Source organism: Sorex araneus, chromosome 4 (genome assembly GCF_027595985.1).
Source record: "Sorex araneus isolate mSorAra2 chromosome 4, mSorAra2.pri, whole genome shotgun sequence".
Classification (NCBI taxonomy): Eukaryota; Metazoa; Chordata; class Mammalia; order Eulipotyphla; family Soricidae; genus Sorex; species Sorex araneus.
Window position 1 is genome coordinate 149,024,743 of NC_073305.1, and position 20,107 is coordinate 149,044,849.

General features: G+C 32.8%; 1 protein-coding gene across 10 annotated transcripts in view; it reads right to left on the minus strand.

The window, feature by feature from the left end:
* Positions 1-20,107, minus strand: part of TRDN (triadin) — a 417,254-nt gene that overhangs the window by 21,657 nt on the left and 375,490 nt on the right. For 9 of the 10 annotated variants that reach the window (XM_055136162.1, XM_055136157.1, XM_055136156.1 and 6 more), the window contains 7 exons: positions 15,989-16,015; positions 15,526-15,555; positions 13,502-13,531; positions 5,942-5,983; positions 3,391-3,411; positions 1,268-1,294; positions 420-458 (listed from right to left, as the gene is read on the minus strand). In XM_055136162.1, coding sequence (XP_054992137.1) covers positions 420-458; positions 1,268-1,294; positions 3,391-3,411; positions 5,942-5,983; positions 13,502-13,531; positions 15,526-15,555; positions 15,989-16,015 — 216 coding nt within the window. The remainder of the gene's footprint in view (positions 1-419; positions 459-1,267; positions 1,295-3,390; positions 3,412-5,941; positions 5,984-13,501; positions 13,532-15,525; positions 15,556-15,988; positions 16,016-20,107) is intronic. The other variant, XM_055136159.1, reaches the window with a different exon arrangement.

A 20,107-nucleotide genomic window follows, 5' to 3' on the forward strand; every position in this document is an offset into this window, starting at 1 on the left:
GCGTATTTGATATGCCAAGAACAGTAACAAGTCTCACAATGGAGACGTTACTAGTGCCTGCTCGAGCAAATCGATGAGCAAAAGGATGACAGTGATACAGTGCTCTGATCTTCTACAAGAGTAATCTAGAAGAGTAACATTGTAGGAATCTGAAATTCTGGCACGTGCTTTAAAAGCAGTGTCCACATTTTTATGTATTATCTATTCTGTTTGTTTGAAAGCACACCTGACAGTGCTCAGGAATTAGTGCTGGTGTTATGCCCTGCAGTGCTTGAGGGACTCACCAGGTGTTTTCAGGGTTGCCACCCTCATGCACATCGTAAATTCTAGACCATTATGCTATCTCCTAGGTCCTATCTGTATTTTTTCCATCCTGTGATTTTAATCATAATTTTATGTACGTTAAATATCATTATTACCTTTGGTTTCTTCTTCAGATTTTTCTATTTTCTGCTTCCCTATGGGGGGGGAAATATAAGAAAAAAGCATTAGTTTAAAAATCATTTTTTCTAACAGGATTTTGGAGTGTTTGTTAAATATATGACTAAATCCTGTAAATTGTAAACTCCAGTTTTACAATATGTGGAGGAATAGTCTCTGTAATTCATGAGAGCATAGATGTGTTTGCTATGCTTGAGTACTCTGATTACATCCTATTCCCTAGATGAGATGAACAGTCCCATTTTATTTTTGCTTTATGCCACAGATGCCTTGAAGTAATTGTTAGAGTATGCATACATTTATTGGCATGCATACAGGAAAAATACCTATTTTTTCTACTGTTATTTTGTGCTATCATACTCAGTAAGTAAGTTATCGAATAACAGAAAAAAATTTGAATGCATAATTTTTCCATGCAAACAGTCTTCGTGGAATAGTGGTTCTCTTAAATATTTTCAGAATGAAAAGAATGATGGTGTGGGAATGCTATGTAATATCTTCATTATTTATTTATTGCTTGGGGATCACATTTGGTGGTGGTGCTCAGGGATTTGTGGTCAAGAGTAACACCTGGCAGTGCTTGGGGAACCATAATCAGTGTTCAGGTCTGTGGGTACAAGGCCAAGGCCTTAATCCCTCGTTACACAGCACTCTTGCCCTATTTTATTTAATAGTTACAAAAAACAATCTCTTAGGAATTCATTATGGTAAAGAAGTTAGGGATCAGAATGGTTAAGGAATTTCTCAGATTTTACATGGATAGATAATCAAACTCATATACTGTATTCACAGATCTATTTCCTATTCTAGAAAAGTAATCATTTACCTGATGCTGTGACTTCTGACGTTTCTTCTTTAGAAAAAAAAATGTGAGAAAAGAATGAAAAATTAAAATGATAGACTAGTTCTGTGTATAAGTATAGATAATCAAAATGATTTTACAAATATTTTCAATTAACTTCTAATAATAATGATATAAACACATACACTCAAAGTGGCAAGGAAGTGCACAGATAACTAAAATTTCTGAAGACTTAAAGTAGATATCTATAAACTATAGCTATAAACTAATTTAAAAAATCAAAAATTTATTTGAAAAAAATTTTATTCAGATATGGTAAAATTAATAAATTCTGACCTTAATACTTTTATCAAAATTTTAAACTACAGAGCTCTATTACATAAAGTTTCAACTTGTCTTACCTGCATGCTGTTCAGATGTACTTAATTATTTGACTTACCCTCATTCAAATGAACTTGTATCTAGTATAATTTTTTGTGAGATATCAGAATGTTTAAAATATTTCAGAAATAAATTCAACTCATGGGAAATAAAATTGATAAGTAAGACAATATACAAATATTTGTCTTTAGTTCGTGATAATGAAGAACCAGGCTTTCTTATTGCTTTTTCTGTAAACTTATGGACTAATAAAATTTCAAAACATGATGCGGCAGATTCAATAAAATCTTTAACTCACAAATTGTTAAGTAAATTAATGGTATTTTCTATAAACTCTATATTGCATATTTTGTAATTATTTAAGTAAATAGTAATTTTATGTAATATAGTCATTGAGACTGAAAAGAAATGTTACATGAACAAAACATTAGACACAATTATGGTGATATTTCTTATTAACACTACAGTTCTAATTGAATTATTTCTGATTCAATATTTAATTTTTAATGCTTTTCATATTAGTAAAAATCATGTAAATAAAATATACTACAAATTTTATCTGACCCAGCAACAATATTTGATGTAGACATTTACATAGGTATTGAATTTATTCAGAAGTAAATTATAGCTCTATTTATAAAAATCTATCTTACCATTTATAAGGAACAATTTAATTCATAGCACTAAAAATTTTAGATAAAGCTTTTTTATACTCCTTATTTGAATAAACCTTTGGCTCACATTTTAATAGTATAAGACAACAATTTTATTTTATAACATTGCATTAATTGTCAGAAATGTAATGAATTCCCATCACATTTTACATATTGTTTGAATTGTTAGATGTAATAAAACTGTGATTCTGAAATATCAGAGACAACTTTCTTATACATTTCAAAAATAAGAAAATAAAGGCAAATGCATTAAAATTAAATAATTGAAGACAAGAACTATGTTCTCTGAATTTTTTTTACTCAAAAGCCTCTTGAAGGAACTCTGCACTGAGTTTACTAATGCAACCTAACAAAAAATAGAAAGCATAGAAATGAGAGATTATATTCAATTTTTTCACACACAACTGTTAACATTGTTAACACAAATGTGTTAGCTACAAAGAGAAGACAACAAAAATTTTAGGCCTTATGTCACATATCCTGATTTGTTTATTTACTTTTATTTACTTTGGTTTTCTGTTTGTTTTGTTTTGGACTACATCATGCTACGCTCAGAGTTTACTCCTGTCTCTGTGCTCAGTGATCACTCCTGCTGAGCTGTGAGGACCATATGGGGTGCTGGTGACTGAAGCTGGGTTGGCTTTGTGCGAGGTGTGCACCCTACCCTCTGTACTATCTCTCTAGCCCCATATCTCTTGATTTAATGCAATCTATTTAATAGCACTCAAACAATAAATGTTCCGAGACTAATAAATACATTACACATTATATATTTTGTCAATCATAATCATATAAATAAAATAGCCTAATTTCTATTACTAATGAACACAACATAAATTTTCCTTTTGGAGTTTTATTTTGGGGGGGTCACACCTGGCAATGCACAGAGGATGCTCTTAGGAATCACACCTGGCGGTGCTCAGGGGATATGGAATGCTAGAAATTGAACCTGGGTTGGCCACGTGCAAGGCAAACACCTTACCTGCTGTACTATCGCTCCAACCCCACAATATAATTTTCAAAGCATCAAAATTTAAAGACATTACAAAATGAAAGAGCAAAAATACTTAAATTTTGAAATGATTCACTTACTTGAAGTAGGTTTAGATTTTTCTAGAGAAAAAAAATGAGAAAAGAAAGAAATGAATATACTTTTTAAAATCTTTAGCTCTGCTATCAGTACTTAACATTCCCAATGTTCATTTGTCTAAGTCCAAGCAGAAGTAGGCTAACTTTTTATCAAATTATTAAATGACATCACAGAGAGAGCATATTGAATAGGTGTTAATCACATACCCAGGGAATACCTCATAGAAATTAGAAATCTTAAACCTTTAGTTGGATGCAATGTGGATCTGCAAAATTGAGTCAACTGTTTTTCGGAAGGATATCAAAAAATTCTAGGGCAGTATTGAGGCCCAGTGTTAGTGGGTCATCCAGAGCTATACCTGGTGGCACTCAGTGATTAAACTCTGAGTTTTCCCATGTGTCCCAGCCCTTTGAGATAACTCCCAATCACCAGGTAACATGAAGTTTTCACTATTTTTTAATACCATTAAATGTTTATTTTCCAAGCCTACTCAGAAAATAATTAACATTAATTAATGTTAGGCTAGAGCAATAGCACAGTGGGTAGGGCATTTGCCTTGCATGCGGCTGACCCGGGTTCAATTCCTTTGTCCCTCTCGGAGAGCCCAGCAAACTACCAAGAGTATCCCGCCCGAATGGCAGAGCCTGGCAAGCCACCCATGGCATATCAAATATGCCAAAAACAGTAACAACAATGGAGACGTTACTGGTGCCCGCTCAAGCAAATTAATGAACAATGGGACAATGGTGCTACGGTGCTAATATTAGCTAAACTGTATCAATCTTCATTTTGAAAGAAGTTAATTTTATAAAATCTTATAAAAGATAAATGAGTGTGGGGGAAAACAAAAGCTAAATTATCTGAATACATATCCTTTTATTAAACATAACTTAACTTCTGAAATTATTAATTAAAATTCAGTTTTATACAGAAGTATACAGTTGTCCATAAATGTTAGCTATACTTGTTTATGATTGAAGACCTTTCCAATAGCAAATAACTTTTTGTCAGTACATAATTTCTTCATTAATAGTTTACTATTGTATATTTATATTCATCATCATCATCATCATCATGAGTCATCATCATCCCAAGTTAGGTCAATACTCTGAGCAATGACTATATAAATATCCATCATTTTTTAGAAAAAATAAGAATATTTATAAAGTCATGCATGAATATACTATTTCACTAAAATGTAAGAGATATTCATAAAATTAATCAAGTAAATATATTATTTAATATTATTTAAATTTTACCTAAAGCTTAAACAAATTAAGAATAATCAGATAATAGTTAAATAAACTGAGTATAAATATCCAGAGACTTAAAACGTCCAGAGACTTAGAACCAAGCTCTCGGTTATATAGCCTACTTCTCCCTCTGAGAGAGCCTGGCAAGCTACCGAGAGTTTCCTGCCCACATGGGAGGGCCTCGCAAACTCCCCATGGTGTATTCATATGCCAAAACCAGTAACAATGCTGGGTCTCCTTCCCCTGACCCTGAAAGAGCCTCCAATGCGGCATCATTGGGAAGGACGAGTAGAGAGAGGCTTCTAAAATCTCAGGGCTGGGATGAATGGAGATGTTACTGAGACCGCTGGAGAAATTTGACGATCAACGGGATGATGATGACTCATGATGATGATGATGATGATGAATATAAATATACAATAGTAAACTATTAATGAAGAAATTATGTACTGATAAAAAGTTATTTGCTATTGGAAAGGTCTAAGCATAATTTACTTATCATAAGTAAAGATTGATATATAAAAGGAAATGTGGAAATACTATGTATATTTGTATATATGGAATATGAATGCATATTATGTATACATAATATTGCTGGAGGGTTGCATTAAGAACTAATCATGACTACTTATTGGGAGTTACTGGGCATTTGGGGAATGGTATCTGTTAGAATTGGGAAAAAGTAAGAAGAGATTATGGTGTTTTCACTTAAATTAAACTCTTAATGCCATGAATTATATATTTTAAAATATGAATCACATTAAATAATTAGGTTAAATATTTTAGAATCATAAAATTGTTTAATAAAATGGACCAAACAACTAGTCTTCAGCAAAATCTTACATAATTTGATAATATATTTTCTAATATAGAAACAGTAAAATCAACTTGATATGATGATATATTAATATTGACAACAGCAAATACTGAATATTCTGAAACGTTTTGAAATCACAAAGCAAATGCTATATTTTCAATAGTGTAATAATCCAATGCTATGTGTTATAAATCACATATATTGATCATAATCACTATCACTGTCATCCCATTGATCATTGATTTGCTCAAGCGGGCACCAGTAACATCTCCATTTGTCCAAGCCCTGAGATTTGGTCATAATATTTAGCAAAATGTTTATCCACAAGGCTATGACACTTGTGTTTGATAAGCAACTTTATGTCAAAACTACAATATAGACATTACTACACAGAATGAAAAACAGTATATCTTTTGTTTTATTTTTTTAATTTAATAAAAAGCATACGTTATAAGGAACATAAGTTAAAGAAAGCAAAAGCACCTTTTAAATGTGGAGATTCCTTTTTATCTTGTTCGGCTTTTTCTAGAGAGAAAAAATAAAATAAACCATTAATCTGTGAGTAGTTTGTGTGCCAAATACTTCTTATTTTCTTATTTATTTTATTTTATTTTTATTTTTTTCTTGTAGACACTCTATTACAGGAGGAATATGTTATGAAAATCATTTGCATGTAAATTGGAACACAGAAAACATATTGCTATAGAAACATATTATAAACAAGGTCCAGTTCATTTTAAGATATCCTTTAAGACCCTGTGAAAGGAACAAACCCTCTTGGGGTTCTGTGATATAAGAGGAGAATGTATAACAAAAAGAATAAAGAGGTTGTTTCTTTCTTGGCTGGAGGTTGAATAATTGGTATTTTAAAAGAAATGGCATTTGCTATTGGCATTTTACAAGCTTCTTCTAACCTCTCTGACTCTTAGTTTCTTTCTTGTGAAGTAGTGAAATGGGTGAAGGAAGATATGAGACCAAAGTTATAAGACTACACTGAGTTTTTGTGATTTAGAGGATGACAACATTCAAGAAGGCACATTCATAAATGCAATTTTCATTAATATTAATATTAAACATGCAAAATAAGCCATTTTAGCTTATTTAAGTTAAAATAATATCACTTCAAAAGTAAAATTAACTATGCTGGCATGAATAACATCAGATGTCTACACAAACTAAATACAACATGTTTCAGCATATAAATAAGTTCTATTTAGATAACATTTTGCAACTTATTTCTTGAAATGCATATACAGCCTCAAAACTGCTCTAACAAGATTCATCTTTGGACCTTGTCATATTATCATATAGGAGTCAGAGAATATTTTACCAGGGCCATTCACATCTTAATGTGAAGCTTGCCAGGCTCTGCCGTACGGGAGGGATGCTCTCAGTAGCTTGCTAGGCTCTCCAAGAGGGACAATAGTAAGCATAGCAATAGTAAATATAACAATTTTTAAACCAGAAAATTATTAAATTTGAAATGATCAAGTATAGCTTTTCAGGTTTCACACTTTTGTAACTCTGAAGGATGGAGGAAAATTAATGACAGAATAATGAGAAATACCAGAAAAACAAAACCCTGTAGCATTTCAAAGTAATTCTTCTTAATTTTTTAGCACAGCGGGTAGGGCGTTTGCTTTGCACACGGCCGACCCTGGTTCGATTCCTGCATCCCTCTTGAAGAGCCCAGCAAGATACTGAGAGTATCCCTCCTGCAGGGCAGAGCCTGGCAAGCTACCCATGGCATATTTCATATGCCAAAAACAGTAACAAGTCTTACAATGGAGACGTTACTGGTGCCTGCCCGAGCAAATCAATGAACAACGGGAAGACAGTGCTAACCATGCTAGCTTAGTTTAAACTTATTGCAGTTTTGCAACACTATTATCTTTTTTTTTAAACAAACACTATTATCTTACTGCTAGCAAATATGTTAATCATACTGCTTACTGAAAAACTACATTCAAATAAATAAGATTTAAAACAATCAATATAGACTGTAAATATCTTGGCAAGTTTATTTATGATCTTCAAATGTTTGTAAACTAAATTAGATACTGAAAAAGTCATATTAACACTATAGAATTCAAATTAGAACAACATTAACTAAAATTTTAGCTTAGGCAATGGTTAGAATAAACTATAGCCATGTAAGATAATGTAAAAAGAGCTATAGGATATTTTTTTCTTTTTCAAGTAATAGTATCCTATGGTTTCTATATACTACTAATTATTTTCTAAAGTTTTATATATTTATAGTTGAGAAACTGAATTTTACCCTAAATTATTATAGTTATCTCTGATAACAATCAGATATTTTTTGAAATGATTTTTAGTAAGAAATGGAACTCTTACCTAGGTATGTAACATTTCTGACTTGGAATCAAATAGAAACGATTCACAGTTTTATAGTTGGTTCAAATACTTAGTTTTGTTATAGATAAAATTCCAAAATTTTAAGAGAGTGCATACTTTTTTTATCTTTCTCAAAAGAAAAAATGAGGGATGGAGTTACCTTTCTTTATAGCATGTTCTATGACTATACTTTGGAGAATATTTAAAAGTTTTAGATTATCATAACTCTCTCCAGAGCTCTCATGTAAAGAAATAATTCCATGTTAATACATAAATATCAGATAGTTTTATGGTTCTGTGATTTATAAACCATGCTTCGCATAGCCTTAAGTGGAATTCCTCAATAATCTGATGTTTTCTCCAGTCTAAAAATAAAATTTTATCATTTTAGTAACTATTACTTATTTCCAAGAATTCAGATTTTCTGCAATCTATGTTTCTAAAAGTCTACACAATTTATAAGTACTTGCATGTGTACTAACATAAAGTGAAAGTAGTAATTTCTTTTAATAAACCTCTTTATTAACCTCTTTTTTCTTTTTATGTATTTTCTTCTTATACCTCCTTGATAAGTCTTTCTTTTTTATAGGAAAATAATGTTAACAGAGTTAAAAGTTTTAAATGGATCAATTAAAGAGTGATGTTTTGACCTTTGCATTGTCTTGAGAATAGATAAAACTAACTTCCCATTTAATTCTGAGAAAAACTTACCAATTTTATTAATAAGTTGGAAAGTTCTTCAAATTTACAGAAACTTATGCAAACAACTAAAGGTCCACAAACTGGTAAATACATAAAGAAATTATGGTGCATATGTATAAAATGAAATATTCATATGTAAAAAACCTTTTCTTTTTTAAGCAATACGGATAAACCTTGAAGCATTATGATAATTCTAACTTAGACAAAAATAAATCCTGTATGATCTCTCTTATAGTTAGGTTAATGAGAAGTAAGTTCATATATACAGAAAACAGATTTGTAATAAATGAAGACCAGGTGAACAGAGACAAAAGATTAAAATGTCTAAATGCAAGAAATATCTTCAATTTAAATTGAACAGGAACACAAAGGAAATACATCCAGTTAAGTAAGAATTTTTCAGATTTTATGAAAAAGCTTCCTAAAGTATTCCTGTATCACTATATCACTGTCATCCCATTATTCATCAATTTACTCGAGTGGGCACCATAATGTCTCTATTACACTCAGCCCTGAGATTTTAGCAGCCTCTCCTTATTTGTCTTCCCCAATGATTGGAGGCTCTTTGTAGGTCAGAGGAATGAGACCCATCATTACTGTATTTGGCATATTGAATATGCCACGGGTAGCTTGCCAGGCTCTGCTGTGCGGGGGGAGGGGTGAGGGAGGGGTTACTCTCGATAGCTTGCCGGGCTCTCTGAGAGGCATGTACATATCTTTTACTGTATTTGGGATATGAATACGTCACGGGGAGCATAATTTGAAAAAAAAAGTATGCAATTTTAAGCAATTTTCTAACCAGCCAACACTCACCCTGTTCTTTGTCTTCTCTTAAGGTATTATTTTATTAAGCATGTGCCAACCTTTGCTACTGAATTAGAATAGAAAGAAACAATTTTCTCTCCTTTGTTCACGAATCTCTCTGGAAACTCAGAGTGCACCCAAGGTTTTATGATGCAAAGCTAGAGAAGGGTAAAAATTATACGTGGTTTGGAACTTTTTGTGTCCACTATGTACATTGGATCAGAATGAAAAAATTATTGCAATGATCCTACATAAAATCAAACTTTTTCAAGTATTCAGCAAAGACAGATCAAATAGCCTAATAAAAAGTCTCATTCCAAGATAGAAAAAAGTCGGAATGTTGCTGGGAGCAGAATTTAAAGAGTAGGGATAGAAGTCCTGCTCAGGACACCCTCTGTCAGACATGGGAGGTTCTGGTCTTTTCCCCTGTCTCTGGTCTTTCCCCCTTTCTATTATCTTAAATGGACTGGAGCTATAGCACAGCAGGTAGGGCATTTTCCTTGCACGTGGCCGACCTGAGTTCGATTCCTCCATCCCTCTCCGAGAGCCCGCAAGCTACCGAGAGTGTCCCACGAGCACAGCAGAGCGTGGCAAGCTACCCGTGGCATATTCGATACGTCAAAAACAGTAACAACAAGTCTCACAATAGAGACATTACTGGTGCCCGCTTGAGTGAATCAATGAACAACAGGATGACAGTGCTATAGTGACAGTGCTATATTATCTTAAATTCTTTTTCTGACTTAAAAAAAGAGAGATGAGGAATATTTTAACTAAAATTAATGAAAGGCATTATTATAAGACCTTATATTTGTTATATACGCAGGGACTAAACATCCTCTCAGTATTTCTTCTCAAAATGACTGACTTTTGGAACAAAAAGAAATAAGAGGGAGAATGGGCACTGGTGGAGGGATGGGTACTCGAACATTGTTTGATTGAAAAGCAATCATGAAAACTTGTAAGTCTATAACTGTATCTCATGATGATTTATTAAAATAAAAAATAAAAGATTAAAAAAATAAATAAGAGGTCTTCATTATTCGTCAAGTTAAAAGATTCTAAGGTTGATTCTCAGGTTTTTCTTATTTTGGTAACAGACAGCTGCTTTTGACTCCCCACACAAGTCAGCACTGCTTTCATTTTTCCTGCTGTTTTTGTTGGTGGTGTCTCATAGAATTTAAGGCACAGGAAAATACAATGAAACTGTCGTAAATTCACTGTAAACAGATTTTCTAAAGCAAACTTTTAAATATTTAAGCATAGGTTTTCATAAAATATGTTTAGAGAGTATATATTTTAATTTTTTATAGGTGATGGTTTAACCATATTCACATCAGGTAGAATAATGTCCTGTATTCAGTCTTGTGTGGCTTGAATAGTGTGGATTAGAGAGGCTCAAAATTTAATTCATATTTAAGTAGCTTAATTTTTTTTAAATTAACTTTTACTGTTTTATGGTCACACTGTGCTCTGGAGGACTCACTTCAGGCTCTGTAATCAGAGGTCACTCCTGGCAAGGCTCAAAGGACCATAGGTGGTACCAGCTCTTGTCAGTCACATGCCAGGCAAGCAAACGCCTTACTCACTGTTCTCTCTCTCTGTCTCTCTGTCTCTGTCTATGTCTCTGTCTCTCTGTCTCTGTCTCTGTCTCTCTGTCTCTGTCTCTGTCTCTGTCTCTGTCTCTGTCTCTGTCTCTGTCTCTCTCTCTCTGTAGTTATTGAAATAGCCGTAGTAAATTCTGTGCTTCTCTCTGAACAGAACACATTGGCTTAGCTGTAATTTCTTCATGAGACCAGGAATTAACAGAAAATGGGGTAGGGCAGAAATAGAACAGGAAGCTAGAAGAAATGTTTATTTCTTTTATAATCATTTTTGATACATTTAAATCGCCATTATTAATTACATGTTTTATAAAAAAATATGGAGATATTCTTGTGAATGTGGATAGATAATTTTTATGTTCTCTTATACGAGAAGCCATGACTTGCTCTTTCGTTGTAGCTCACATGTCACATTTTTAGTACAAAAATATCGTAAAGATGACTAAAATTACATATGACATGGATAAATTGGATACAAACATGGATCATCATAAGGACCTTTAAAGTTGAGTTCTAGGTCTTTATTATAAACAGAACAATGAAAGACACTTTGGTACTATAAATACCAACTTCAAATACCTGTGTTTTTCATGAGGAATTGTCTTTTCTTTATTCACTACCGCTTGGTTTGAAAACAATAAAAAATATTTTTAAAGATTAAGATGATTTATAAATTGATATATGGCAAATTTACTCTATACATGGGCCAATAATTTCTAAAGTATAAATTACAATAAACATAGCATCAAACTGGTAAATTTTTGTCATCTTAATTTAAATGAAAAATTTAAAGATTTTGCTTGCATAAAAACAACATACTGGGGGTGGGGTTGGAGTATTAGTACAGCAGGTAGGGTATTTATTTGCCTTGCACACGGCCGACCCGGATTCAATTCCCAGCATGCCACATGATCCCCTGAGCACCGCCAGGAGTTATTCCTGAGTGCAGAGCCAGAAGTAACTCCTGTGCATCGCCGGATCTGACCCAAAAAGCAAACAAAAACAAAAACAAAACAAAAAAACCACAACGACATACTGAGAATCCTCATTTCTTGTTTAAGTGTCCAGAATTTTTAAAGCATAAAAGCAGAAGCACCCATCATCAATTTTGGGTCTTAGAGATAGTTCAAAGAACTGCTGGGTATGACCTAGAAAATCATTAAATATGTTTCAAAAGCAAACAAAACTATATGTACTGTTTAAAATATTTAATATCTTTAATATAAGAGCCATAAAAATAATGTACATACTGGTTTTAGTTTTATCACAAAAACCTAAAAACTATTTTGAAAAAGTGAGAATATTCAGTTAAATTACCTAAAATATACTCTAACATTAAGAAAAGTTTTAAATGGCATGAAGCCTAACTAAATGTTTTGAACAGTATTAGAGTACTGGATAAATGTAAAAAAAGAGGAGATTGAAAATTTCTTACTTGGTAAAATAGTTTTCTGGAACAAACAGTATTTCAAAAATAAATCATAAGAAATAAATGAGTAATTATTAATTTTGTCACATTAAAATATATTTTTAACAAGAATATATCCAAGATGATTATTAAATTCAAGTAAGACAATATTGTATATCCACATAAACTTGGATTTTTGAATTTGGTGATGTTGAAAAAGTCTGTCATATAATTTTTTTAGAATGAAGAAATGCCTCATGTAAAGCCCGAGGGTTTTTTTTAAAGTTGCCTCAGGTCAATAACTAATTTGTAGCACAACTAGGGATATGTACTAAATAGCAATACAAACTTAGGTCATCCTAATTTTAGGTCAGTGCTACCTTATAATTAAATACCTAAGTTCTGACACTCCCTTAGCAAGAATACTTAAGTTTAAACAAATTGGACATGAACAATATACTAGTTTGAACATTTGTTAATTTAAAAATATAAGAAAAATAACTTGCTTTCTGAGTTTAGTCTGTTCCACAGTACTAAATATGAACAATAGTTATCATTTATACCGTTACTTATGAAGAAAAACTTTGAGAATCCTACACTATTCTTAAAATCACATATACTGAATAATTTTTTCTTTTGTTCTTTCACAGAGTTGGAGCAATAGCGCAGTGCGCATGTGGTCAACTCGGGTTCAATTCCTCTGTTCCTCTCAGAGAGCCTGGCAAGCTACTCGTGGCGTATTTGATTTGCCAAAAACAGTAACAAGTCTCACGATGGAGACCTTACTGGTGCCTGCATGAGCAAATCGATGAACAGTGACAGTGACAGTTTTTTCATATCAGTAGTCTATAATTTTGTGATTCTATGATTCTGCTATATTATCAAGGGAGATTTAATATCTACAAATTAAAAGAGCTTATACTAGCGTTTAAAGATCTACAAATGTCTTCTGAAACATGGAATCTCTGTTCCAAAGTCTACTTTTAATTCATGATCATGGAGAATTCCCATTTTCGTCTCATCAATGTAAAATCATATCAAACAATGGAATGTGTTAAACAAAGATCTTGGAGACTTTAAATCTCATTTTGACTGAGTGGTAAACCTCTTTTAGATCTAAAATGATGGTTGTATTAGCTCTCTGTACTTAAAAATAAAGAGTATTACCTGACTTTGCTTCTTTTTTAATCAGTAGCTCTGGAGGATAAATAAAAGACAGAAAAATTTTAATTTGATTTAAAAAAAGGAACAGAAACACAAACTCATATTTGGATATTATTAATTCTGCTTACTAGAATTGGGAACCAGAATTTTACTAAACATTATTGTAGTTTCCTATAGATTTGTAGATCCTGGACTTCTAATTTTTATTTTTTTAATCTTGTTTGGCACTGAACTTGTGGCACCCAGGACTAACTTCCAGTCTACATTCAAGAGTAATTCACAGGATCAAATGTAGTGCCAAATATCTAACTGGGTTTGACTATGTACAAGTCACTCTACTCATAGTACTATCTCTCTCCAGCACCAATGTGGAACTTCTAAACACAAGAAGTTAGACTCATGTCTTGTACTGGTCTGTCAATATGCTTTCACTACTATTAGTTAATTTCAACATAAATTTTCTGTTTCCTCAGATAATTGTCAAGGAATTATTATCCAGTGTCTATATGAGAGAAATTATATGATGTTAAAAGTTGGAAGATTTTTTTAAATATATCTAATTGGTTAGTTAGGTAACTTTGAAAATTAAACAGTGTATGAATTTACTTCCCACAAAATAAGTAGAAGCCCTAACCCCTGGTATAACATAATTTGACAATATTTGGCAATAAGATGTTTTCAGATTTGATTAGCTAGGTGAGGTGATAAAATTCTGGAATAAGGTTTGTTTTTAATTGACTATGCCTGGTGTCTTTATTCAGTGACACTTTATTCAACGGTGTCCTGCATTGATTAAAAAAAGCAATTTCTCAGGATGAGAGCTATGGAATTTTCTGTGATATGTTTTGGATCTTTGAAGATTCATAATCCTCTCTTACCCTCTGCCATTTTGGATAGCAATGTCTAGAATATACTTGTCATACTATTGAATTTTGAAAACATACACTTTTCTATTTCAGAGGTCAACAGAAATGAATTTCTTTAAGAAAATATATATATTTAAAATTTTGAATTTACCCATATTTAGAAAATGATATTTAGGACTTTAAATTGATTACATTTTAGACTATAACTTAACAATAGAGTGGAGGAGATATTTAAGAATGTTGAATCAGGTAAATGCATTTTACCCATATGTGAAACATTAATTGAAGGTTAGAGGATAGATATTTATAGCTAAATTTATACCTCCTGATGAGATAAGATAAAATCCTAAGCATCAGTATTAAACATGGAAGATAATTGGAAATTAGGTCCTTGATGTGGTTATATGGGTGTAGAAGGAGTACTTAACTCAATATTAATGGTGTGATAAAGAGAAGAGAAAATAATAGCGGAATGAAGACCAAGTTAAAGATGTCCTTTTGTTGTTAGAGGCTGAGATTGAAGTAATGCAAATAAATACAAGCCAGGAAAAAAAAACACGAACATTTTCCTACACATTCCAAAGGAAATATGTCTTTGCTGACATTTCAGTTTGGGACTTACAGCTTCCAGAATTGTAAGAGAATGTGTTCCTACTGTTTAAGACCCAGTGTATGATACTTTATTTCAGCAATCTTTGAACACTAATATAGTTGCAAAACATGAACCAAATTTTTAACTGTTGTGAGAATCAAATTGCTGTGTTAGTTTAAAATAGTTTCTGCTGCCTACAGCAGCCCTCAGAAAATGTTTGTCTGATTCTGAAGACTAAAAAAGAAGAGTGAGAGCAGCTGTTTTTCTGACAGAACTTCTATATCCTGTAGCAATCAGGCAAAAAGTGGCTTTATTAATTCAACTCGGTCAACTGTTGCTTCTGAACAATACTAATTTTTTTCTTGTTTTACTTACATAAATATTAATTGTTCTAGAAATAGGAAGTATAGGTAAATTTAACTTATTTTAATTTTTATTTCAAAAGTTGGTAAAATGTGATTTTGAAATAATATTTGAACTTACACAAAATCTTCAAATTTATATGAATCTACTAAATACAATTATGAAATGTACATATAAATAGATTATAAATAAAAATATACACATACCTGGCTTCTCTTCTTTTTTTACTGGTGATTCTAAAGTTAAAGATAAGTATCTCTGTGATTCTGAACAGAAATTTATTTTCTGTACTCATGCATATTTTACATGTTGTAAATTGTTTTTAAGCTGCCTGCCACATTAATTTTATTCTTAAGATAACTACAGCAAATTAACACAAATACACAAAAGTTAAGAATCTTCATTATTAATCACAATAAGAATAATTTTGAAGAAAACAAAAGAGGTGTGAACTAAGACTTTTAGTGAGTTAATGAAAGGTGTTAATTTGTACCTTTAGTGAATGTATAAAAAGAAGAAATTTCAGAATAGCATATTTTCAGAAATACCAGTATACTCACATATTGCTTAGACAAAATAAAGCCTTGGCTTCAGCAAAAATTTTAATGATGTGATCAAAATATGACTAAAATCATGTATTTAAGATATTTTAGCATGCATATGACATACGTGAGAGTTTAGGCTTGACTTCTTTGCCTACAAGAGATAAAAATTTGAGATACAAGTCAGTGTTCATTGAATATATATTATTATAAATAATAAAAAATACTGGTCAACTCAGTTTATTGAGCTATTTTTTTGCCAACCACTACTTATCCATTATGTTTTATTTTATTTTTTTAAGCAACAAAAATTTTGACAGTCAGCAAAACTTTTGTTCTGTATTGCTTTATAATTTTGTACAACTTATTTTCATTATTATTTAATTAAACTGAAGATTGCCATCTTTACTTTCTTTGCCATGCCTTGATTCACACTGAACCCTTTAATAATAACACAACTTCTATATCCACAATTCTATTTACCAGTAACTTCTAGACACTCATCTCTTCCTATTTGCCAATATCTCTGGACATATACAATTATACTGATCACATTTTATAGGCTCTTGGAAAGCTGAAATAAAATCAACTATCAGGATAAATATATTAATATTGCCCTCTTTTATTCTCAAAGAGTTCAGTGATCTCCAGTTAGAGCTAAGATAAAATGCCAGCGATATAATTGGTCCTCACATATATAGTTACAGAAAATATATTTAAGATATTAACAATGTGATAGAAGAAATTAGATAATAAATGATAGTGAAAAATCAAGTGTTGGAAAAGAAATGAGCCATTCCAAATGACTCTCCCAGTTAATGACTTGACATAGTTACCAGGTTTTGTTTAAGGAATGCAGTTGAGTTGATGAGATTCATCACAGAGTTTAGAAAGAACAAGAATAATGGAGATTGCAGTGAAGTGAAGTGAAGTGAAGTGAAGTGAAGAGATATAAAGAAAGTCCTGGAGGTACTTAGGATGTCAGGGTCACATTTCTGAACTAGAGATCCCTGAGTTCAATTTCTAGCACCACAAGACCCCTGAGTACTACTGAGAAGTGTAGCCCTAGTGGTCATCAGCACTGAAAACCTCAAGCATCACCAAGTACACTATTACTCAGAGACCCAAGCAATGAACTATGTGGCCCTTTTAGCTAAGTATTTCTATTAATGGGTTCAGGGTTCCATATGCACTACTTGAGAGCTGCCCTCCAAAACTCCAACAAAGAAAGTTCTGGAGATTGTTGGAACATATCCTAAAATCTTTACATCACCAAATGTGTAGAAGGAAACTACATGAGGTCAAGAATGCAAATGAAGAAAAGGATACTACGATAACTTTTTAAAATATGTTGAAATTGCATGGTGTCATTCCCCCTCTTTCATTAGTATAATATTGGTCATAGTATTTGTTTTTATATAAATTTTAGAATTTGTCAATATTCACAAAATAACTGCTGGTACTGAATGAAAATTGAACTTATAATGTAAGTTGGGAGGAATTGACATATTAACAATATTTAATATTTCTTTTTAAAATTTGGGCCACTGGGGGTATGGTGCCACCAGCAGGTCAACCTGTACCTATGGGGTGAATGGATCAACAGCTTGATGGTGCCTTCAGGCTTCCAGATACCCCAAAATTGCTGCTGTGCCTTTGGCCAACAACTTGAGGCCAAGCACCATATCCACAAACCACCTCCTCAGCTATATAAGCTCACTTATTGGCCTTATTTCAGAGAGGCCATTTTAATCTCGAAAGAGATTAAAAGATGCAGTTAGGGCCTATAGTGTGGAGGTAGGTGAGAACCTTTGACTGTGATCTTCAGGCCTGCTTGGACCAGGATTGGGCATCCTCCCCCCAGATCCACAGTATTCTAGTAGCTTGACAGTCACACACACAGAATGCCCCCAGAGCCATATAATCTCATCAACTGCCATGACTCAGAGACTTAGACTGGAAAACTTTGTAACTGTTCTCATGGTGATTCAATTAAAAAAAAAAGAAGGGATGAACCTCTAGTAAACCTAGGTATGCAGGAAGCTGTGACTGAGATCTCCAAGCCCATTCGGATCAGGACTGGGTCTCCTTCCCCTAGCTCCCCAATTTTCTTGTAGCTTGACAGTCACACCCACAAACTGCCCCCAGCACCATGTAACTTCATCAATTGTTAAGACCCAGAGACTATAAACTAAAGCTCCTGAAAGAGAATGACACAGAATTTCCTGGACATTATATTCTATTTATAACAAACAATGCAAAACAAATTGTCTAGCATTGCCTTTTCAGCAAGTTTGAGTGGTGGTGAGACTAGTGTTGAAATATCAAATATAACAAAAGTAGAGTGAGAGTATGGGGGAAATTGTCTGCCACATAGAAAGGGGAAGGGTTGGATCGGGGATGGGGGAGGGGGAAATACTGAGGATTTTGGTGATGGAAAAGGTGCACTGGTCAAGGGATGGGTGTTTGATGAATGTATGACCGAAACTCAAACATTAAAGCTGTGTAACTGTTTCTCACAATGAATCAAAAAAATAAAAGGGTAGGGGGAAATAATAAAATAAAATTAACATTCTGAATAAAAAAAGTAATGTGGATTTCATGCCCAATTCAATCAGCTTAATCAATGGCTGAATAAATAGCAGTACTCCTACATTATAAATAAAATTTGGGCCACGCTGGCAGTGTTCAGTGCTTCCTCCTTGCCGAGGGATCATTCCATGAGAAGACGGTTTGCTTCTATGTTTTTGTGTTCTTTAGCTCAAAGCAATTTTTATTCTAACATAATTAATAGCTTAAAATTAAGTACTAGGGAATTAATTTAATTTTGATCTTTTTGATTAACATTTCCATTATTGACTTTGATTTTTATATAACATACTGTTTTAAATATATTAATAAATAGTAATATAAAATAAACATTTAATATAACAATGTTAAAATTAACTGCATATATGGTGCATATTTTAGAGGCTAGAACATCTTTATAATATAATATATGCAAATACACAAATCTAATTTAAAACCACTCTAAAGGGACTGGAGTGATAGCACATTGGGTAGGGCGTTTGCCTTTCATGCTGCCGATCCGGGTTCGATTCTCAGCATCCCATATGGTAATTCTTAAGTGCAGAGCCAGGAGTGATCCCTGAGCATTGCTGGGTGTGACCCAAAAAGCAAAAAAAGAAAAAAAAAAGAACTCTAAAGTTATACATCATGTGGTTTTCAAACTTCTTAAAGTTAGTAAAAGTAAAATTCAGAATTAAACTTATGAACTTTCATAAGATCATTCAAAAATTTACAATTTAGTTAACTGCATCATAGAAGTTCCCTATTGCTGGTTCTAGCCTGGCAAGCTACCAGTGGTATATTGGGTATGCCAAAAACAGTAACAATAAGTCTCACAATGAGAGACATTTCTGGTGCCTGCTTGAACAAATCGATGAGCAACGGTATGACAGTTCTTTCAATGAAGATGTTGGGCCGAGAGATAGTACAGGGGCAAGGTGCATGCCTTGCATAAGACCAGTCCCTATTAGATCCCTGGAATCTCATATGGTCCCACAGCCCCACCAGGAGTAATCCCTGAACACAGAGCCAGGAATAAGCCCTGAGGGCCACTGAGTGTGGCCAACCACAAAACAAAATCACAGCAAACAAACAAACAATACAATAAATTTTGAGCCTCCGGTTTTACTCAACATGATATTTTGAGAGTATATGACTTAGTCTTATCTTCAATGGCACTCTCAGATGTCTGATTTTATGCCACGGGATACCATTTTAATATAGTTTTATGGTAAAATTTTAAGTCAGGACACCTCATGCCTCCAGCTTTTGTTTTTGTTCTCAGAACGACTATAGCTAATTCAGGGAATTTTGAGGTCCCATACAAATTTTGTGATTTTTTTTGTTTAGCCTTGTGAGAAATGCCATTAGAATTTCGATAGGGATTTCATTAATTCTCCTGATGTTTATAAGTTGTATAAACTAGCAGTTATCAACACCTTTTGGACTATGAACCCCTTTCAGCCTTGGTTCCTTTCTATGGCACATTTGTCTCAGTGGTTGGTACCCTGGTTTGTGCAGTGGATCTGTTTACATGATTTTTGCATGCGAATGGACTATTCTGGGATCCCACAGAAGTTATGCAACACTTGATTAAGAAACACTGGTGTAGAATTTTGAACAATATTAATTTTGGTATGAATATAAGTTAATTCTTTTGTTTATGTGTCTTCTTTAA